Below are 23,368 nucleotides of genomic sequence, written 5' to 3' on the forward strand. Positions count from 1 at the left end.
AGAGAGACACAAAAGAAGAGAGAGGGACAGAGAGAGAGAGAGGTGATTTAAAGAGTAGTGGGGAGGCAAGAGAGACACAGAGAGTCCTACTTCCAGCGTGGCTCCAGCTGATGGGAAGTCCAGGGACAAGCGGTGCACATGTGCCTGGGCTTTGTGAGGATACCTTTTTCCCCTGCCATGAATACAACTTTCTCGTTTTCTGTACAAATCTGTCATCATGCACAGTCAGTTCTTTCAGACCTTTCTGTAAATGAATCAGAGGGCTTCAGGTGTCTTGGGTGGTCTTGATCCCTCGCTATAGTCCATGCATGCTCCCTTCTCAGTCCCATTCTGGTGCTTGCACTCTGTTGTCCTTATCTCCAAGAGTTACAGCAAGGATGTTTGTCCTGGAAAGGTGCTGCCCTACTTCTGTATGGCCACCTTCTCCAGCCACACCCTGTTCTTTCTCACGGTGTGTGTTACCAACAATCACTGGTTGTTGTTACCAGCAATCCTTGGTTGGCTCCACAACTATCTGGGTACTGCTGTTTGAGACATACACATTGGCCTGTTGTCCTAGGGAGGGAATCAGGATCGTGCATGACCTTCCTGAGAGTCACCTTGGACCTCTTCAAAGACCTACTTAGAAGAATCACATGGGATAAGGCTCTAGAAGATAAGGAGGGCCAAGAGAGCGGGTCAATATTCAAGTATCACTTCCTCCAAGCTCAAGATCAGTGTAGCCCTATGAGCAGGAAATCAGGCAAAGGGGACAGTAGATCCGCATGGATGATCATAGAGTTTCTAGAAATAAATTTCTGGGATGTGATAAAAGAACCAGGCCCTGTGGGAGGACTATAGGAACATCATCAGAGCATACAGGGATGAGATGAGGAAGACCAAGACCCCCTTGGCATTGGATCTGGTAAGGGCAACTGAAAGGGCTTCTACAAGTTTGTCAGCAGCAAAAGGAAGATTGGGAAAATGTGGGGCCACTGCTGAATCAGATGGGTGTCCTGGTGATGGAAGACACAGAGAAGGCAGAATTACTGAATGCCTTCTTTGTCCCAGTCTTTACTGGCAAGGCCAGCCCTGAGGACTCCCAGACCTCAGAGGAAAGACAGGAAGGCTGGAGAAAGGAAGACTTCACCCTGATCACAGAGGGTTGGGTTAGAGATCAGCTACAGAGACTTAACATGCATAAATCCATGGGCTCTGATGGGATGCACCCATGGGAGCCCAGGGAGCTGGCAGATGTTGATAAGCCAACCTCCATTATCTGTGCAAAAAAGCATGGAGAGCAGCAGAGGTGCCCCATGACTGGAGCAAAGTCAACATTACTGCCATCTCCAAAAGGACAAGAAGGAGGACCTGGGAAGGTATGTCCTGTCAGCCTCACCTCCATACCTGAAAAGGGAATGGAACAGCCCATTCTGGAGGTCATGCCCAGGCATGTAGAGGACAATAAGGTCATTGGGAGTAGTCACCATGGATCCACCAAGGGGAACTCATGCTTTACCGATCTGATAAACTTCTGTGGTGGCATGGCAGGATGGGCCAGTGAGGGGAGAGCAGTGGATGCAGTTGTCTGCCTAGACCTCAGCAAGGCTTTTGACACTGTTTCCCATAACATCCTGGCAGGTAAGCTCAGGAAATGTGGGTTAAAGGAATGGATGGTGAGGTGGATGGAGAACTGGCTGAAGGGCAGAGGTCAGTGGGTCATGACCAGCAGAACAGAAGCCACCTGGAGACCAACAGCCAGTGACATTCTCAGGGATCAATACTGGAACCAGTCTTGTTCAACTTGTTTATCAATGACCCAGATGAAGGGGTGGAATGTACCCTCAGCAAGTTTGCTGATGGCACTAAACTGAGGGAGTGGTGATCCACCTGAAGGCTCTGCTGCCATTCTGTGGGACCTTGCTAGGCTGGAGAGCTGGGCAGAGAGAAGCTTAATGAGCTCCACGAGGGCAGGTGTAGGGTCCTGCACCTGGGCAGGAACAGCCCCAAGTGCCAGCACAGCCAGGGGCTGTTCCTACAGAGCAGCTCTGTGGAGAAGGACCTGGGATCCTGGTGCATCACAAGCCATCCATGAGCTGGCAGTGCCCCTGTGGCCAGGAGGTCCAAGGGTTCCTGGGGTGCATCAGAAAGAGCATGGCCAGAAGGTCATGGAGGGAGTTGTGTCCCTACTCAGCCCTGGTGAGGCCACACCTGGAGTGCTGTGTCCAGTTCTGGGCTCCTCAGTAAAAGAGACACAAGGAGCTACTGGACAAGGTCCAGCAGAAGGTCACAAAGATAATTTGGGGTCTGGAGGATCTCTCTTATGAGGAGAGACTGCAGGAACTGGGCCTGTTTAGTCTGGGGTAGAAAACACTGAGAGGGGATCTCATTAACACACGTAAATATCTCAAAGGTGGGTGCCAAGAGGATGGTGCCAGAGTTTTTTCAGTGTTGCCCAGTGACTGGACAAGGACCAATGGCCATAAACTAAAACACAGGACATTCCACCTCAGCATGAGGAAGAATTTCTTTACACCGAGGGTGGCAGAGCACTGGACCAGGTTGTCCAGGAGTCCTCCTCTGTGAAGACATTCAAAATCCATTTGAACAAGTCAATGTGTAACTTGCTGTAGCTGACTGTGCCTTGGATGGGGGGTTTGACTGAATGATCTCCTGGGGTCCCTTCCTACCCAACGATTCTGTGATTCTGACACTTCTGGGCTTCTATAGCCATCCATCCTCTAGGTTTTCTGGGGCTAGATCTCATTTGACACTGCCAAAGGAGATCAGAAATTCACTGTGAATCTAGCAGTCATTGGCCAATGAGAGCAAAAATTAGCAATTAAAAGAAATGTGTGATTACATTAAATGATAAGGATATGAAAACTGGGCTTTAGGTCACTTTAAGTATTAGACCCTTCTATCTAACCCCCTTTATATCTCTCCTGTCTCATGAACTTTTTTTACTCCTTGATGTAAACAACTCCTGCACCCTCTTCTCATTTTCACCCCTGATCCACACCCTCCCACTGTGCTGGTACAAAACTTTATTAAGAACATTCTGTGAATTACATTAGGACATAGAGAAGAGTTAAGAAGACTCCTGCCAAGAAAATCCAAGTTATTTTTTAACTTACAAATGAGTTTTAATATTTCTGAAGAAGAGGCGGGCTGAAGAAAAGCAGACAGAAAATTATTCAGGATGAGTATTTACCCTTAGTTACTGCTATCACAGGGGGTGAGGATGTGATTTCAGTGCTGCCTCAGGTATCAAAGCACTCTTCATTCAGGTGTTTATCTGACACTTTTTAAAGCTGTGACAACTGCCCAGGATCAGCAAGTAAAGTGTGTACTTGTTTATTCTGTTCCTCATCACGTGCTTCCCAAAGCTCTGCTATCAGCAGCAGAACACAAACAACACTTAAATCCTGGAGACTGAAGAGAAAGCAGAAAAAAAAAAGATGGTTTAGGTAATAATAAAATCTTTTTACTGCATGATGGAATTGTGCACCCTGATTATGGAAACTAATAATTTTCCCTGTGAAAAAAACATGTGCACAGAGTACATATACATAATATTTTTTTTAGACACACACATACATATATAGTAATTCTCTCTCTCAGAGCTCTATGTAGATACACAAAGAGATGTTGATGTCACTAATTTATCGAGGAATTCCACTGAATTTTTTAAGTTGGAAACCTAAAGCCAAGTTTAATGTGAGGCCAGTCTAAGTAAGCTAACAATACTAATTTTACATCAGAAGGATCACTGGTAACTTGGTCCTGTCCCCTGGGGCCAGGAGAGATGGTAAGGTGAGAACAGAGATGTGGCATTCCTCAGCGTAACCACAGGACCTCTAAAACCACCACTGAGGCACATGCTGAAAGTTTGTTTGCAGTGGGTGTACCCAGTCTAGTGGCTAAGATCTGTGTTCCTGCTGGCAGGATGTATACACCTGCACACTGCAACACGTCAGTCATTCAGTGCCCTACTAACTGTCACCCCACTTGCCTCCATTGAAGTATAGTTTCACAGAAAAGCTTGGATCTAATCCCAGCTGCTATTTCCCCCACATTTTGGTTTTTTTCCTCAGTTTGCGCCAAAAGCACATGATAGTGAAGGGGCTAGTGCTCTGACTAATAACTGCTGCTTGGGGGCCGCTGACACATAAATGAAAATTCTCCTAGTTTGTGGGCTGCTGGATGGCTGGTGCTTACAAAGAGATCCATATCTGCTCTGTATAAACAACCCATACAAACCTCAAATGCAGATTAAGAAAGCAGCTACTTTATTCAGTGTGAACAGTGGATATTCTTTGCTGGAGTCCTGCTTCGATCTACCTAACCTACCTAAGTACTTGTATGTATTCTGCTACATACAACCCTGCAAGCACACCCCTCACAAAGTCCTTCTCAAAGGCTCAGGGTGAGTTTTAAAGCTTCCCTCTGCAGTGTGGGACTAGTTCAGACCATTTCTACAGAGCTCTCTTACACTAACTGTGGGGTGACGGGACACCACCTACAAAGCCTTTGCAACACCAGGCCACAACTTCCTTCCGTGGCCTCCCATCACGGTTTTGCAAGGTATCTGAGAGCTGCTGAGAAAGTAGGGCAGATTTTTTTTTTAAAGAATCAGAGACTCTTTAGTGGTTGGACTGGTGTGAAAGGCGACACACCACAAGCTGCCATCAAGGCTGCTGAGAGAAGAAGGCAGTGTTCATGATGATGTTGTGACTGCCTCCAGATGCAGAAGCCAGCAATAACTGATATTATTCTTCAGATACTCATCAGCATGATACAAAATTAAAAATACATGGAAGCGCCAAGTAAGACATATGTGAGCTAAATACTAGTTCACATATGTGCCTTTGTATCAGTACTTAATAGCTTCTCGGCATAAAATTATAAAATTATAAAAACATGAATAATCAGTGCCCATTTGGCTTCCTATTAGTTTTGGAGAAAGATGCAGAAATGATACTATTTGTACTGTACCATATACACACACATATATATATATATTTACACACATATATATATATACACACATATATATACATGTGACTGTTGTTAAAGCACTGGTCGTCAAACTTGTTGCCAAAATTAATTCTTCTTTACAATTATTGGGAACTTTGCACCTATTTCAGAAGTGAAATAAAGGCAAACTACCTAAACCTAGTGGCATCCAATAACAGAAGAAAACCAGTCCACCACCAGTCTCTAATAAATGAGCAGTTGTTCACAAATCACTTTGACTGGAAACTGAGTTAGTGTGAGCAGCCAGCCGCAGAGAGGTGGCCTTGTGACTGCAATCACAAGATGGGGGATCAGAGAACAGGTTGGGGCTGGCAGGCTTCCCACCAGTCCCGTGGCACCCTGGCTGCCTGTGCTGCTCCCTGCCAGCCCAGCACCCTGAGAAGCTGATCCTGGACACTCTGCAGCAGGACCTCACTCACCCTGAGAAGGCAAGGCAGCTGAAATGCAAGATGGTCTTTGAAATGTAGGGTCAAATGTGTGTCTGAACATTTGTTGATACTTTATTCTGTTTTCAAGAAAACACACACACACATAGGGAGTTTTGCTGGTTTTTCAATAAAGACAACTCATATTTCTGGAAAAGTCAGGCAAAAGTTTTATTCATTTATAAAATGCCAGCTATTTAGAGACAGAGAACAAGCAAGAGCTTTTAGTTTACATGCATTATACCACACAGACTCATTGTAAGAAAAGGGGGTGTGGTGCCCATAGAAGAGAAGAGGTTTAATAAGAGGAAAGATTATAAAGTCAGTAACTTCTGTGGGACTGCAAAGGTAAAAGTATCTATTTTCCAGAGACATCCAGGGCCCAAAAGTGGGAATAGCAGAGAGTAAATGAACATTGAGATAGAGGATCTGCACACAGTTACCCAAAAGTACAGAACACCTGATGTTTTGATGAGACATTCCCTGCCACTCAGGTTCATGTCATCATGGACAGCTTTCAAAATCCTATGTATCAGTATCAAAAACACCTTTGGTTTTTGTTCCTAGCTTTCTGCAAATACAGATGTGGTTTCAGAAAACACAAAACCAAAAGCGTCAAACTAAGCATGTGATCTGATTCAAGTGATTTTAATTAATCTATGAAGTATTAAAATTAGTTAATTAACTAATTTTAATACTTCATAGAGATAGGATTTTCCACTGCGATCTGCCCTGAGGAGGTTGCTTTCATCCGATGCAATGATTTGCATGGTGGCTTTGCAAGACTTTGTTCATGAGGACCCCAGCAACCTGTTTTCTGCTAGCAGCTTTTGTAGTTCTGACCACTGCACTCAGTAAAGGCAGTTTGGTGCGCCAGCTTGCAGAGGGTGTTGGCCAGGAGAGCTGTGTACTCCCACGATAATAAACAAGAATTTGGCCTAAGAATTGTTGTCAGCTGCTGAGCAGATCACCCAGTGAATATTTTATCACTTTTGAAGGGACAGCTCCGAAGGAGATAATATGCCTGCTCAATTGCTGGGTCAGCTGTGCTGATGCTGAACGTGTGTGGCCAGCCTAGCCCCGGCCCAGGCATGACCATTCCCGGTGTCTCATGGATTCAGCAGACGCTCCAGTGCACCGTCGGCACATGCCCGGGTAAAAAAAGAGGTCAGCTTCTCTCCACGCCCAGCTGCTGCCACACTGGCCTTGTCATCATGTGCTCTGAGGAGCACAGCCCTGAGACACCGTACCGGGTGACACACCATCTGTCCTTTGCCCTTTCGATCGCCAGGTTTCCTGTTTTGTCTCTGCGTGGACAATTTTCTCCCTCTTTTAACAACACAGCATGATTTATTATTCTGGCACAGAAAGGAGACAAAGGAGACTGCTCAAACAAAAGCAGGGAGGATAAGTGGGAAGGGCCATGCAGACAAACGTAGACCTGAAATTTAAACTCAGCAGAAGAACGCTGAGAATGGGGATGTTTACTTTTAGCTCTTTTTAAAATATGCTGGGAGAAAACAAAGCCAAAGGGGGAGGCTAGCCTTCTTGCAAATCCACACCCACAGCTGCTAATCAGTTGCCTGCCCTCTGGCAGGCGCCCTCACCGCTTTTGGCCTTCTTCCTCTCCCACTTTCCAGCTCTGTGTCAGTTTCGATTAAAAATCCAGTGTGGGGGGAGTTTCTTTTGCTCTTGGTTTGCAGAATTACTAACAAAAAGGGGCTATAAAGTTCGTTGAAATGTCTGGTAGTGCTACAGAAATACCATTTCAAAAGTATTCCTGATGGGCACCCTATGTACACAAGGTTTGTTTCTGAAATGCTCTATTACTTTGTGAGAGAAATGTGACAGAAATGCTCATAACAGCACTGAAGCAGAAAACACGGGTCCTCTCCAATTCTTCCCATGACTAGCAAGCAACAAATAGCAAAAAGACAGCAGGATTTATTCTTAACCTTTGCACAAGGCATTGGAATTTCTATATAAACAGAGAGAGATACAAGAGAAATCTCCAAAAGCCTATGCAATTTTACAACACAGTTGATGTTTCCAGTATATATTTCCTGTTCCAAAAAACCCAGCTGTCAGTCTGTGCTTCATGCTTGACTGAGGAAAGCAATACTGCTAAACATGCTGAGCAGAAGGAATGTTAAGATGGCTATTGAGAAGAACTTGTATTTACAATTCTAGCATTGTTGTGCTAATATGGTAAAAGATTGTGCTATGTGGTTTTATTTTCGGTGGGTTTGACTGGGGGCTTTATTGGGGTTTTTTGTTTTGGTGGTTTTTGTTCTTTTTTGTTGGTTTTTTTTCTGTTTTTGTTTCTAGTTTGTTTTGGTTTTTTTTTGTTTTACTATATCTAGCAAAAATGGGCACCTGCACACACAGCAATGAACTGGTTTAAGAGTTCTGTGGGCAGTCCTATCTAGGGGTGTTTTTGTGCCTTGTTACCAGCAGCATAAACTGATATATTACAGAGATATGCTTAGAAGTACCCTTTGTGGGAAAAAACACCTGACTTGGCAGCTCGGAAGCCATGGCATCTGACCTTCGGTTTTCAGCAAATTCAAGCATATTCCAAGACATCCTACAATCTCAAGGAGTTCTCAACATCCCATTTCAGCATCAACTTCTCAGACATCCTAAGCCATTTTGACTGTCTAGTAGCCCAGCATTTATTTTAAACAGTTCTATGTCATGGCATGCATGCTGTGCAGGAGGGTTTCATCAATAATTTTTAAAAAAAGCTCTTACTCTATAGAATATTAGAATATTTCCATGGCATTTAGTAGCATATAGTTTCTGAGAGTATAGTTTTTCCTAGAAGAGGCAGGAACTAGTGGTGATAGCTTCAGAGGGGCCCTCAGTGGCACCCCAGAGGAGCACACCTAAACCATTCTCACCTCGAGAGAACACACAATAGTACAGACAAGGAACTTTGAAAGACAATGCTAATTCCAGGTGAATGTCCAAAGTATCACTAAGCATATGAACAACACAAGGCGTGAAAATCATCTCTTCCTTGCTGAGCTCTCAGACCATAGGACCAGAGAACCTAGAGGACCTCACAAAGCCACCCTTAACCAGAACAGCCTTCTTAAGGTGGGAGGGAGGGGAATAGCTCCCTCTCTGACTCTGCTCCATCTCTGACCACTTCTTCCCAAACCTGGACTGCAGAAGGTACCAGGTATCAGCACTGCAGCACTACACCTGAACATACAGTGTTACTTCTAAAATGTGCTTCCCAGCATTCATTTTATTTGGAAAGTCTAACAGGTCTCACTCAGAAGTAGGTTTTGGATCTTCTAGAGGTGGTGAGAACCATCAGTGAACAAAAGAAGGAAGAAGGATTGTAAAAAAGAATCCAGTAAGTATTTTGCAAATGGCCATCGCCATGGTTTCTTTGCTCCTTTGCGCACAGAGGTTGGCAGTAGCTCTTCAGCAGAAAACAGGCAGGATGGAAACAAAGAGTGTTGCAGAAATGGTATCTTAAGGCCACTGGACAAGAAATCTTTGCACAACCGAGCTTTAAAAAAAACCCAAAACAGTCACTTGTGTTTACGAACACAGATGAAGGTGGCATCTTCTGAGACTCTTCTGAAACTCCCAATCTATCTAAACTAATCAATCCACGGATCAGGTCTCCACCCTGTGGCCAACCCTCCTTCGCCCCCAAACTAAATTCCTGGTGGGGTTCCCTGTCTGTTTTCAGAAGAGCCTTGTTATCACTTCAGTTCTATGAATTGTGAATGAAATTTTGCCTTTGATTTTAACCTTTCTTCCAAATGCTTCAGGTGCCCCTGCACTTACCCAAAATTTCACTCATGATTCGACAAAACTGTGATTAGCACACAAGATAATAAAATCCCCATTACTGATTTAAACAATTATTTCTTCAAAACAGTGTATTAGATGAGCCAGCATTTCCTACTATGACTTCCCAGCAAAAAGACTGAAGAGCATTGGATGGACTGCAAGTAAAAATAGGTGCTCACTCTGTTGTATATCTCGGTAAAGTTCAAAGAGAGCTAGAAAGCAGAAACATCAGGTTACGTTATGACAGCCTTCAGGCTGTGCTCAATTCTTTGGTTAATAGCCAGAAACTGCTGTCAATCTCTAATATGCCAAAACTGATTAGCTGGCATTAAGCTTAAAACATATATGACATATTTGTTATTTTATCAAGGAGATTAAGGAGCAAATGCTGCATAACTGATATTCAGAAGCTCATTTTGGTTTTTTTTTGAAGTGGATATTCCCATTTTCCTGTGTGTCTGGTTGTCTCAGAACTGTTTTTGTAGTGCTGTTATGCAGGTCAACAGTGAATCTTTTATTACAGAAAACCTTCAATGATACAATTAATCATGCTTGCCCTTCCTGCAAATTTTTCACTGCATGAAATTATAAGTATTTTTTTACCATAGTTCTTCAAAGCATTTTGAAAATTACTTTAGTGCATGGCTGGTGAAGCAGAATAATAAAATTATTTGTTTCACTGTCAATGTTTGGAAATTGATTTAACTTTAGCAAAGCCAAAAACCAATCAAATTAAAAAAATATCCCTAAAATTCTGTTCTACTCAGCAGTCACAGATATTATGAAAAATTGAGTGCTCTTAAGGAAAAATAGTTTCCTACATGACAGTTAACATTCATTTCTCACCAGACTCTAAATAATAAGAACTTCATGTGTAACTGAAATAATTTAATTTCATAATTTTCTTTGCCTCAAGAATACATGCCTTTAAAAGCTCAGGTTCAGTGAGGGATAAAATACAACAAACAGAGAAGAGAAACTGCTAAGAGACCTTTAGAACAAGAACAGTCTAAGAAGCATCAGCATATGAAAACCAAATGCAAAACTTTTTCTTCCCTTTAAAAAGTGTATTTTCACAATTAAGATGCTAGCAAACAAGGACTGCAAAGGTTTATCACTGTACAGAACTGTAATAGTGCCCAGCTCACGTATTTCAATAGGTGTAAGACCCCACTAACAACAGCAGCTGTAATTTAGACAGGACCCGAACCAGGTATAGATAGGATTTTTTACTGATAATAAAATGTGAACTAGTATATCTTTTACTGATAATGCATGTGCACTAGAATACTTTAAACTCACTCATTTTTTAATAAATGCAGCTTCAGCTATCAGGAACTTATAACCAGTGGAAGCTTTTGAGAGAAAACACTCTATTAGTAATCAAGAGCTTTAACTACCACAGCTTTCTGTGGAGCAACTCTGGAGCTTTCCATGACCACACATAATGTGCATTTGCTGTATCTTCCCAAAGGAAGAATGCTGAACAGAGACAACACTTCCCCCACTGGAACATATACCACTATGGAATCATTTGCTACTTTACTATAGTATTTCTGAAGTAAATTAAACAGCTTTGCCAAAGATAAGGCCACTGCAATGGAATCACAAAACCAGGTTCAATATTGTTCTTGAAATGTGTTCTTTATATTCCTAAGGGGAAAAAAATTTACACGAACTGACTGCAATTATACAAAAATTTTAGTCTTTATGGCATCATGTAAGGCAATTCTGGGTGAAGCTGTTACTTCAGGTTGTATAAATACTGAGTTATCTACATGACCTGATTTACCCTGTCCCCTTCTTTATTATTCACTCTCAGGAGGATGTTCAGCCAGAAGAGTCAGCAAGCTTTAATCCACAAATAACTGTATTATCACATTTTTTTCTAAAAAAGCCAAAGGCTGATGGCTGTTTTGCAAACTACATGCCCATTCATGTGCAGATACTTTGGAAAGTTATTTCCTTTTCATTTCCCATCTGGTCATAAAAAATACCTTGTTTTCCCAGCAATTTTTTTGAACCCTGGATTTTGCAACCAAACACCTTTCCCTGTTGCCCATTTTTTTAGCAGCTCAAGTCCCAGCAGGCTTTTTACTGGTCTCACTTCTGTTCTAGCCAATAAAGAAAACACAAAGCATGAAGCACTACCAGGCTCACAGTAACATCAGCTTCCAGGATTAGAAAGTGTTAGGAGAGACAAGTGTCAGTCCATTCCCAGTTGTGGCAGCAAGAATGAAAATCATTTTCTGCGTAAGGAGCTTATACAGTCACTTCTCCAGCAGCATTTTGCTCCTGGCTCTCATTCTGAATATACAGACCAGTGCCATTTCCTTCTGAGTATCAGCCCTTAGAGGACCACCTGGTGAGCTCCATAATACTTACTCCATAGCTTCCACAAGCAGTTTGGATGCTTTCCATAACTAGCTTAGCAAGTCAACTTAATAGCTAAGTTCTAACCAGTATTTCTGCTCTGTGGCTTGTTATATAGCCACTGGGCTGAGGGAGGCTCTTCCTTAAAAAAAAATAAAGCAAACTTGTCAGGAAATTCAGGTTGAAAGAATTCATCTACACGCAGCACATGAACAACTCTTAATTATTATTATGGATAACTCACCTTGTTTTTTCTCTTTTAAAGAGTTTATTAAATGCAACTTAAAGACTTGCATTATCAACAATAAGGAAATTACCCATCCATAAGTTTTGGTCTAAGTGTTCCTACCAATGGCTATCAGCTTCTGAAACTTGTGCACAAAAAAACTATGGGTCCATGAACTCGGTGCTTGTGCTAGTTATGCTACAGAACTACACCTCCTTTGCCCAAGAGCAAGAGTTGATGTCAATACCCAAAAGCCAAGCCAAGCCTCCTCCCCTTGCTGTTTTTGGTTATTTACCATCCTCTGCAGGAGGTACCCAAACCTGGCTACTGGCACCTGAACAGTAGGATGCAATAGCTAATGCTCATGTTTGCACTGATACCTGCAGAGAGAAAAAGACATAAAGGGCACTGTGTGAATCACCTCACTTAAGTCAGCCAGCAAGCATACAGGTAACAAAGCAGCCCAATGTCATTTTCCATACGGAAATAATTTCTCCCTTATCCCCCCCTCTTACTTCTCAATCTGAAGCTGGTACAGGGGGAAGACAATTATCTAGTGTCCTACATATCTCCAGAAACAAGCCCTCTGAACAGGCCAGGTGTGTTTTGGGTGCTCCTGCCATAATGCTCAAAAGGACATGACTGCACAAGCTACACACATGTGCCATTTTTGAGGCACCATTAAGAAAATTAACAGAATTAAAAGCTAAGTGAAGATCACCTGCTGCATACAGAAGATGACAAGACTGAAGATCTTTGCTATGACACACTAGGAACCAGGGATATTTTTCCACTTCTCATTTTAAATAAATCTGCGTCATGAATTCTACATTCTTTTTTGTAACAGTTACTAGCCATTCCCAGACAGGGCTGCATTTTAGTGACCAATGGAGAGAGAAGTACACACATATAGACTCTACCTAAGAGTATGATTTAGGATGCCTATTTGACAAAAGTCCCGAGTAGAAAAGAAGACCAAAATGCCAAATCATATGTATGTAGTGGAATTTAAGTATTTATTTAAAAAGTAAACCTTTGGACACATTGCAATTAAAAAAAAAAGGAAAAATACAAAGAATCTATTGGATTAAGCAGTCAAAAGCTAGCAATATTACAAGCTGTTTACATACCAACATTTACATTAATTTAAACAAGTGGCATGTCACCAACATGTAAAATAGAGTTTTAAAAATCAAGTTGAGTTTTGAAAGACACAAGGCTACCACATGCGAACATGGGTTTGGTCATTCAGTTAAAATCCCCTCTTGTACTGAAATGTTCAGTCTTCAAATTATACTAGTGGATAGCTAGCAGCTGTTGCTATTCCACAGTGGTTCTTCCTGTCCTTGGCCATGTAGATGTATCCTTTGTCACCCCACTTCTCACCCCAGCTGAAAACAAAAGCAAAGGGCTTGTTTATACATTCAGAAGTTACTTATTTACTGCCTTTCTCTCTAAGTGTTTAAAACTGAAAGCTGCTACCTTCCACATTGTGGAGAAAGTCCAAGATAGCTGCAGCCAAAAACTTAAGTGTTTTGCAACAATTAAAATCATCCCAGGAGGCATCCTGAGTCCACAGACCTGAAGAATGTAGTCATTCTCTCACGAGGTAGTCACATTAATGTGCAAACCTTGACTACAGGTGCCTGAAGCTCAGACACTGCTCCCAGGCAATTTAAGGGAAGTCAAAGGCTGCAAACAGCATTTGAGGGTGGCGCCCCAGTAATGCTGAGAACATGAGACAAGCTCATGTGATGTGCCCTTCAGCATTAATTTATTTTCCCTCCAACCTAGGAGGTAATGTCATTTTTAAAGTTCAAGTATCATCGTATCATCCTATTTCACAGAAGTGAGTAGCACTCTGCTTCCATAAAAAAATCCATTACACCCCCACAAGCAGGCTTCCTCCTGCTCCCCCCTCTGCTCCACTGCTTTATTATCTACTAGGTTCACAGGCTGTTTCAGCACTGAGCTCCCTTAAATTAACTGAACAAGCAGAATAAGATGGCTGCTTTGGGCTTACTTTATTAGGCTGCCAGCAGCATGAGATTGATTTTACCATTTGTCATACCATACAATCTAAAAACAATCTCCAGATTTCCCACATACAGATTTTAATTACTGTTGTGTCTCCACCTCTCCCTTTACAAGTGACAAACTTCCTTTTATTCTCCCCCAGACACATGACACAGATCTTACCTGTTCTTAACAATCCAGTATTTCTTCCCATCTACATCTTCCCCCTCAAAGCCATAACCTACAACCAGAACACCATGGTCCAAGTCTTCACTGCTGCAGTCTGGCTCATAGTAGATACCTGCAAAGTATTCACTCATGAGCAAAATTATCTGTACAAAACCCTTATCCCTCACAAGAAGCTTTGTGTGTTTTGACTCCAACATTGCACAGCTCCTTGAAACTGAGGGACAAGTAGACACATATACAAGAGAAATACATGTGGGAAAAAACATGACCTAGAATTAAAATGACTTCTGAATTATCATACCTGGCTTTTCTTTCATCTATTTAACTGCAGGGTAATGAATACTGAGTAATTAAAAAACCCCCACTTATGTGGATAAATGTAATTAATTACAAATCCCCACCTGATTGATAGAACTGAAATGAAGAATGGCCTGCATCAATAGCAACAGACACTGGACCCACAGCTGCAACTGCTTTCATGAGAGCTCTTTCGTGTCCTTGAGGGATGTCAACAAAGCCAGTGTCATTAGCAGCATTGTATTCTGCCTTGTAGCGACAGTCTTCATCATCCTAAGTAGAGAAAGCTGTAGTTATTACACAGGTTTCCATTTAACACAGAGGCAAGCACAGAACTACCATACATTGTGTGACTTTGCTGCTTTGATAGCATGGGATTGAAGAGGATCCAATTACCTAAGCAGGACTTTGCAAGGATTACAGGGAATACAGAAGAACTGCTTCTGAGCTTCTCAAAAGTACAGAAAAGTAAATGACATGGGGGCCCAAAAAGTCCCCACCAACTTGATGAGAGTTGCAGAGGGCCAAGACATTCTGGAACACTGGCCTCCTTGGTTGGCAGGACAAGTATCTTTACAGGAAGGAAAGAAGCCCAGAATGCATTAATGGGCAATGGAAGAAAGCCAAGTATTCATTAATTACAAAGCAATCCAGAAACTGCTCATTGAGCAAGCACTTAAAATCCACAATTTTAACATGTCATAGTTCAAAAAGCTGTACAGAATGATTTGAAAGCTAGGAATTTGTGTTACATGACCTTACATACAACAGTTGGGGGTGGTATTTGAGGTATTTCTAGTAGAGTGCTGGTTTTGGTTTTATTAGGTGGGGTTTTTTTTGTTTTTGTTTGGTTTTTTTCTTTGATTCTTAAAGTGAAGCCTGAACTGCTGATGTCATGTACATTTACAGCAGGAGAAAGGTGAGGCCTAGTTTGGAAGTCAGGTCATGTGAAACTGAAACAGATTCAAGCAAGCATATCCTTGCTTTACCTGCACTGTAGGTTAGTACCAAAATTGTTTCTCCAACTAAAGGAACACAGACTATAGCTCAGTTGCTCACTTTCCATACTCAGCAAGTTAGGCACTTCCTATAATCAACTGATCTCTACAACAGCCAAGATTAGAAAGAGTTGAGATTACAGGGACACAGGTGAACAGAAACTCAGATCCCATGTTGTTCACAAATAGTATTTCTATTGCCCAGACAACACAAAACAAGCTGAAAAAAAAAGAGATCCTCTATAGTGAGCAGAATTCTTAAAAGGTGAAAATCACAAACTACTGGCTCTCAAGTGATACCCACAACTGACTACTGCTCTTTCATCCTCTTGTATCTCTTTAACATTACAGGGATTTTAAAAGCCTGTCCATTATCTCCATTTATGCACACTTAGTCCAGAAACAGAACTCAAGGCATTAACAACTGTTGTTAAAAATCCAATTGACACTAGCCACAAGAATTAGGTGGTCTATAGGTAGCAACTCTGTAATAGGTCAGTTCTAGGAAGATGAATTGCTGTCCTACCCCTAAGTAGCACTGTTGGCAAGGGCAGGGTTCTTGGTTTGGTGTGGCAACCAAGATAAGGGATGACAGAAGAGGAGCAACGAGGGGGAGGAACAAGTATTCTTGCTCCAGTTTTTCTAACTGGTCTGTCAAGATTTTGACCTCAAAGACCAGTGCAATATGTGATTCCTACTGGGGCCAGCAGTCACACCAGTTGTCTTAGCAAAGACACAATAGGAATTACAGATGCACTGATCTCTACAGACATTTTCCTTTCTAGGTATTTGAGTTTCCCAAGACAACTTTTTCCACACAAAAGACATGACACCTGCCAACACAAGTTCAGCTATTCCACTTACCTTTGCAGTGTACGGATAGGACTCCTCTGAATCAATGCCCCCATTATCCTGTATGTATTGGAAAGCCTGGTCCATGAGACCACCATTACATCCTTGATTCCCCTCAGGGCGAGAGCAGTCCACCAGATTCTGTTCACTCAGTGAAACAAGTTTGCCAGTTTTTCTGAAGTGCTGCCCTTCAAGAGCTCCTGTTGTGCTGAAAGCCCAGCAAGAGCCACATTGACCCTGAAGTATAAAGTGAAATCATAAGTTACAAATCCAGACAGTTACAAAATGGTGCTCAGTTTAGGAAGCTTGTACCAGACACCATCAAACAGGTACAGTGTTTTTCTCCTATGAAAGCGCATGTAGCATTCAGGAAACTGGACCTACAACTGGTTAGAAATTCACCATCAGATAGTACCTGGTCTTTAACTGGAGTTACATATCCCTTCTCTCGCCAATCTACTGATCGTGGTGCTTCCAGGAAGTTGGGTTCAAGAAACTGAGATCCTCTGTATTTTCTTTCTGACTTCTTGTGTACATAACCATTCATGAGCTGTCTGAACTCCTCAGTTGTCTGAAAAAAAATCAATATATGCAGTCACGATCTGCGGCTGTATCTATTACACACCATTACTAAGACCTGTACATTACATGTCTATACATACCATGTCGCCAAACTGATTCATTCCCAACTTGTAGCTGTGTTTTCCTAATGCATGATCCAGATTATGGATTTCAATCATTTTCAGATTCTTCTCCCACACCACTCTCCTCCAGCCTTCCTCTCTCTAAGGGGACAATAAACCAGCGTACTTCAAGAAGACATTTCAAAACAAGTTTGCTTGCACAACAAGCTTTCTAAGGCTCATAATACCGGGCAAATGTACATTACTCGAATGGGAAGCGCGAACGGTGTTAAGCGGTGATCTTTTTGCCGCCCTCACAAGAAAAACAACAAGCAGAGTGCAGCTGAGTCAATACACAAACACAGGAAAGGAACCTGGGAAGAGAAGGATTATGCGTCCCAAGCCCTGCCCACAGCCGGCGTTGTAGCAAAGCAGCCATGACTCAGCTGGTGGGGCCCAGCTCCGTGCGCTCGCCCAGCTCGCCGGGGGCTCACCTCATGATAGTCCTTCTTGTGCCACGACTTCCACAGCTGCCAGTGGTCGTCCAGCTCAGGGTCCAGCCTCGGCGCGCCGAGAACCACGCCCAAGCAGAGGCACAGCGTGGTCAGGAACGGGTTCATGCTGGCCGATCTGCCAAGGACGGAGGAAAGCGGTCAGGCAGGGCGCTCTGAGCGCGGGGGATGCCAGACCCGAGGCGGCCCGCGCGTCCTCCGCCAGCGATGGGCCGGAGCCGAGCACGCCGCGCTGCCCGCCCCGCCTGTAAACAAGCCCGGGCGGTAGGGCCGGGACGCGGAGTGCGCAGTCGGCAGCCTCCCGAGGAAGCGGCTGGAATGGCGGCTGCTTCCCAGCAGGAACCGCCTCGCTGCAAGACAAGGACGCCATCGAGACCGGCCCTCTCCACGCAGCCCCATCCCGCATCCCATGCTCACCACGGTGGAGGATCTCCGCTGCTCTCCTAGCTCCTCTGCCCGGCAACACCCGGCCTCCGCGGCCCCTCTTATCCCGGCCGCGGCCGTGCCCGCCCCGCCGCGCCCATTGGCGGCCGGGCCGGGCCGGGCCGCGCCTCCCGCCGGGCCGGGGCGGGGCGGGTCTGCCGAGCCTCTCCCGCATCACTCCCGGGACGGGGCCGGGAGCGCCCAGGGCGATGCGGGGCCTCCCTGGGGGCCCTCCCTAGCGCCGGAGCCGCTAGGTTGGGCAATGTTTGTCCAGGCATTTACTCCGAGCGCTGTCGGGCCGGAGATAGTGGCAGCGGGCTGGTGGAATTTAACCCGGAGGGCCTTACCGTGGGCAGCTAGCAGAACGAAGGGAAAAATTAAGACTGGAGGCAAAGAGACGTGCATGGCGGGTGTGGGCAGCCCCGGCGCCGTCCGTGCGCTCCGGTGCGGGCTCCTGCTCGGTCAGGCTGCTGCGGCGCTGCCGTGCTGCCCCGGCGGGCTCTGGCCGTGGGTGTCCCCGCAACCCCAGCCCGCTCCTCCCGGCAGGGACAGCTGCTGCCTCTGCACATCTGCCACAGGTTCTGTAGAACACAGCCGGCAGGGACATGGCCATGAGGCTGGCACCAGGCAAAGTATCCCCCCGCACTGGGTGCAGCAGCATGGCGGTGACACTGCTGCCAGAAACATTTCCAGGAAAGTCCTTTTATTCCCCCATGTTTTAGTATCTGAAAATTGCTTTGGTGGGTATTTTGGTTTTGGTTTTGTTTGGTTTTTGTTGTTTGTTTTGCTTTTTTATTTGTTCTGCTTCTGGACTGAAGTTCGGTAAAAGGTGTTTTAACAGCAGTGGTGGCTAGTGTTTATGTGCATCACATCCAATAATACCTACTGGAAAACACTGTGACATCAAGAGTTGATGCACAGATGAGATACTAGGGGGATGGACTACGCAAGTAGTAAGCAGTAGTAGACAAACTTTGATTTTTAACACGGAACTTGTCTACAGCAGCAGAATAAGTGCAGATTGTGTGAGGTTCACCCTTAAACCCTTGTAGAGGCAGCATTGCTGATGCCTTTAGCTTATAAACTTCAGAACATATAGTTAGTATAAAAATCAGGGTTTGCAGACTGTTACACAACAGTGAAAAGGAAGAAATCATAATACATACTTCTCACTTTCTTGATGTCTTAAGACACACAGTGTATTACTAAAACAAGCAATGCATGTTTCTTTACCCAGATAATCTCAGGAGCATTCTTTGGCCTAAGTAAACTGGACAGACCGAAATACACACAGATATACTGAAGGAGTTGTCTTGTCTTTTGGAAGTACTTGTGCAAGTCCTCTATGCATTTGTATCTTTCCACCATAAAACTTTTCACTTCATAATCAATTCACATTTAAATACCTCAGGAGAGTTAGATATATCATCTAGTTCAGTTAACTTATAATAACGGATTTTTTTTTCTTGAGTTTTGGGGTTTTTTTGAGATGTGTGGCATTTGAAAATATTTTACTTAACAGCTTTTTGCTGATATTATTTTGGGCAATTGGATTTCTCAGTCCTGTTTAAGTTACCTTTGTTTGTGCAATTGTATCTAGTATTGCCTGAGCATTGAAAGACTGCAAGTACATTATCAATGAACTATGGACAAGAAGTTTTTTTTCTTAAAGGATGAGATGTTTAGCTGGCATGTCAGGAGGTAATGTCTAAATTACAGAAGGTCTTGCACCATAAGTCACATGTCTGCTGTTCCGTAATGTGCCCTGAGATGCACGAAGACAAACTGATGCTTTTCTAGATGATATGAGGTCTTGTCTCTTTGGGGAAGTTACCGTGCAGTCAGCTAACATATGATACCACTGTGCTATTCTCTCCTCCTGAACACTCTTGGTGCACGTACACACGTACACGCACACACACAGGAGTCAAATACTATTTTAATATGAAGATAAATTCACCCTACCAGTTTATTAACTGTACATAGGAAAATCTTAGCTGAGAATTTGTTGAAGTCCTTGAAGGAGACAGGAATACTTTCACCTTCAGCATGTTGACTTAGGCTTGTACCGAGTCATAAGTGTTGTGCGGATATATCAGTTCCCTAGATATTTTGTTAAGGACATTTGAGAGCCCAGGTGGAAAAATGTGAGCATATGCAAGGGAAATCAGCCCAGCAACCACCATGGTCAGAATCTGGTCATCACAAGAGTGGCCATTTAGAAACCTGTGATAGGAAGTTGAACTAGGACCACCTCCAGCTCCTGGATGCACATTTCCTCTCTGAGAATTTTGTTATAATGCATCAACATGAATGCTGACAGTCATGTTGCAGCAGCTGTTCATTATTTCAGGCAAGGTAAAAACATTGTGTTACACAGCTACTAGGCATCCCTCTGTTACTGTCCCTGCTGCTCCTGCCTGTGTACCACGATGTGTTCACAAGCCAAACTGTAAGCCCAGTGTGGTGATGGTCTGCTGAAGTGAACAGAGGGCCAGTGGCAGCAGTTACAGGTAATAACTGGGCAGATACTGATAGAAGTAATTTTCCATCTAACTGTGCAGCCATTTGACAGTATGCTGCAGTCACACCAGCTGTAGCAGCCTTTGCCATATTGTAAACCTCTGTGCGGGGACTGAGCAATGCTCTCCTTCTATGTTAGCAGAGAGAAGGGGTGAAATCAAGAGCTCTTTCAGTTCCTCTGCTTAAAAGCTCAGCTGAAGCCTTCCAGTCCAGAGGAGATGTAGCTACCTATGCTAATCACAGTAGTCAGCAATGTGTCTGCAGTAATCCAAAGATCAAAACTTAGAAGGAAGACATTTGTCCATTACTTTAAATCTCTCAATTTCAGAGGATAACTTTCCAAGTTGTTTTTTTAAAAACCCCAGCTTTTGAGGAACTCTACATATGCACAACTCCAGGTATTTTGCCAAAGGCATACCAGTCTTCTAAGAGGCAGGAACAACACCTTTTAATAACTAGTCATGTCACCATTGCAACAGCCAAAAAGTTTGCCAACTCCACTGCAGCTATCAAGCCCTACAAGTTACCAGATAACAGAGTCTATATGTTTCTAAATAGTGCCAAGAACTTGCATAGCCATGTGTTGCCCCTGAAGCTGAAGGAGTCAATTCAGCATTGAATCTCCAGGGACAGATCTAATGAACATGAGATGTGCTTCTGCTGTTTCAAAGTGTGTAGCACAATGCTCTCTCCCCCTTTGGAACCAATCTACTTATTTGAATCCAGGACTTTAGAAACTTTTCTGGTACTTTAAAATCCTTGCCTTCATTCTCCTGGTACAAATACACAGAGGAAGGGACCAATCTGCATCTGCCAGAAGACAACCCAGCAATCAGAAAAGCTAAGCTCCTTTGTAATGGCAATTGACTTGCCAAGCTACTGGAGACTGGCATTATGTGAAAACCATCTGAGCAATGTAAGCAGAACAAGCTATGTCACACTCAACTGTGACAAGACTGTGTGAACAAGCAGCTCTCCTAGACCAGCAATCTCAAGATAACTCATGATCTTTACTGAAGTAAAAACAAGTGGCTTGTTTGCATTCTATTTTATCTGAATAGCAAAGGTAGGATATTTATTTTATTTAGTCAAAATGCTGGAGATCTCAATTACTATTGAGACTGAATTCAGGATTTTTGTTCCTGAAATAAAAATATTGAACTGGCTTACTTAAAAAGCTATGCATGTGTACATGTTTGTTTATACAAATATTAAAGTCCTCTAGCTTACAATTTAGTTTCTGTCATTTCACCATACTACACTATGGCTTAAGAATAGATTTCTACAGGAGTATGGTCTCAGTCAAGATGTATTTCAGTGTTTTATAGTCTAAAATGCAAATTACTTTATTTCATAGCAGGCTTTTACTGACCAGCTTCCATTAGATGCTACCAAGACAAAACAAAACAAAACAACAAACAAACAAAAAAGAAAACAAAAACAAATTTAAAAATTCATATGTACTTCTGTTTAGCCAAAAATTGATCCAGTTTAGAAAATCAGAGTTGCATTGCAGAGAACACTGTGCTGATTTTACATCCCAGAGTTTGATTTGTGTGTAAGAAATGCCAGTCATATTTGTCTTCAGGAAAATGAAACTTTAAAAAATACAGGGCAACTTTCTTTTCCAAAAAATAATCATGATTTTCTTCTGCTTTATAGTAACTGTTCTTCTTGCAGGAAAAAAAGCATTGTAAGCTTCCAAAATCAGAGTGATAGCTTCAGAAAGGTGGGAGGATGTGAGAAAACAGTTTCAGTAGGGATATCCCTATGTCCTTGCTTTAATAGTTACTATTAGTGGTACATTCAGAAAAGTTTTAGGAACTGCAGATATTTTTTACCTTGAGCATGCCTGGGAAAAAGGCTACCAAATAAACATGGATGTTTCTCCCCTTTTGTGCAATTCCATGAAAATAACCAACTTTCTCCTCCAGCCTAGACATTCCTCACCACCGATCTGAGGTGGCTCCTGAGTTTGTAATGTCCCTCTGGGATTAACAACATTCGTTCATAAGTAGCCTCTTAAGAATCTTTGTTTTGGATTCTCCCTAGTAAAATATAAGATTCAAACTGCTTCAGCTGGAGCATAATGAGGTTAGTTGCATCATTATTAGGTTAGAAAAGAAGCGGCATTTGCTTCAAGGGAACCCAGATAGAGTTCTGTGAGTGTTCTGAAGACCTGGGAGATGGCTGAGGAACAGTGACACAATCCTTCTGAACTTCTTTGTTTCCAGTGGTCTTGTGATCTATCAGAATCACCATTTCCTCACTCAAGTGCTAGATAAGAAACCACATTCCAGCTTCTCTGCTGGCCCACAAGACCCAGACGACTTCGTTTGCATCTCAATGTCTCACCCAGTCACGGGAGTTGGGAAATGATGCAAGGGATTGCTTGCCTTGCAAGAAAGACCGGGTGGGGGTCCTCCGTTACTTCAGGGTTAGGGTTTCTCATAAGCAATACTCTGTGAGTTTTTTTGATGAAGGTATTTTTTGTATGTGTGGGGGGGAAAAGGAGCTCTTTTGTTCTCCTTTTTCTTTTACCTTTTTGTAAAAATAGAGGTTAAATACTGAGTTTGAAGTCAGTTTTGAAGCTTTGACCATTGTGTAACTCACATTCTAAACTTTCATTGATTCCTGATTCATTACTCAATGTCTCTTCCTGATTTCTGGCAGGTGGTAATTTCTGTGTTTTGTGTTCTGTGTTTTGGGAGATTTGAAAGCTAACTGGGGGGAAATAGTGGGAGTATGCAAGGAAGTATGGTCATGAATTGTTGATACAGAAGTTTACAAATATACAATAATTTTCACATTGTATTGATGTTTGTCTAAAATTTAAAGGTAAATGGTGTTTTTTCCTCCTTATACTAAGAAGGATATTTTTAAACATTTCTCGAAAGTATTTACCACTTCCTGACTCTCCTAATTTAAAATTTTATTCTAACAAGTTGGAAGTTGTAAATCCAGTCAGTATTGTAAGATTCCTCTGATCAAGATCAATTTTTTACTGCCCATCAGTACTCTACAGATCACAGTGAAAGCATTTTAACAGATTTCAAAGAAGGTGTGGGTAGGATTT

At 42.9% G+C, this 23,368-nt stretch overlaps 1 protein-coding gene across 1 annotated transcript; it reads right to left on the reverse strand.

Annotated features, from left to right (window-relative positions):
• Positions 1 to 12,856: 12,856 nt before the first annotated feature.
• CTSL (cathepsin L) lies at positions 12,857 to 17,868 on the reverse strand. Its single transcript, XM_054287603.1, has 8 exons — positions 17,764 to 17,868; positions 17,329 to 17,464; positions 16,874 to 16,996; positions 16,627 to 16,782; positions 16,224 to 16,448; positions 14,466 to 14,634; positions 14,059 to 14,176; positions 12,857 to 13,250 (listed from the first exon to the last, which is right to left on the reverse strand). The coding sequence occupies exons 2-8, from the start codon at positions 17,452 to 17,454 to the stop codon at positions 13,151 to 13,153; spliced, it is 1,017 nt and encodes a 338-aa protein (XP_054143578.1). The 5' UTR covers positions 17,455 to 17,464; positions 17,764 to 17,868; the 3' UTR covers positions 12,857 to 13,150.
• Between the last annotated feature and the right edge of the window lie 5,500 nt (positions 17,869 to 23,368).

This window comes from Melozone crissalis, unplaced genomic scaffold (assembly GCF_028551555.1).
Source record: "Melozone crissalis strain CALT ecotype California unplaced genomic scaffold, PUWL_Pcris_2 ptg000005l_1, whole genome shotgun sequence".
Taxonomy (NCBI): domain Eukaryota; kingdom Metazoa; phylum Chordata; class Aves; order Passeriformes; family Passerellidae; genus Melozone; species Melozone crissalis.

Coding starts and splice junctions, on each gene's coding strand:
- CTSL (XM_054287603.1), bottom strand. CDS start 17,454: ATGAACCCGTTCCTGACCACGCTGTGCCTCTGCTTGGGCGTGGTTCTC. Junction 16,997..17,328: donor ACAAGAAGGACTATCATGAG/GTGAGCCCCCGG, acceptor TTGTCCCCTTAG/AGAGAGGAAGGCTGGAGGAG. Junction 14,635..16,223: donor CCTATCCGTACACTGCAAAG/GTAAGTGGAATA, acceptor TTCTCTACTTAG/GATGATGAAGACTGTCGCTA.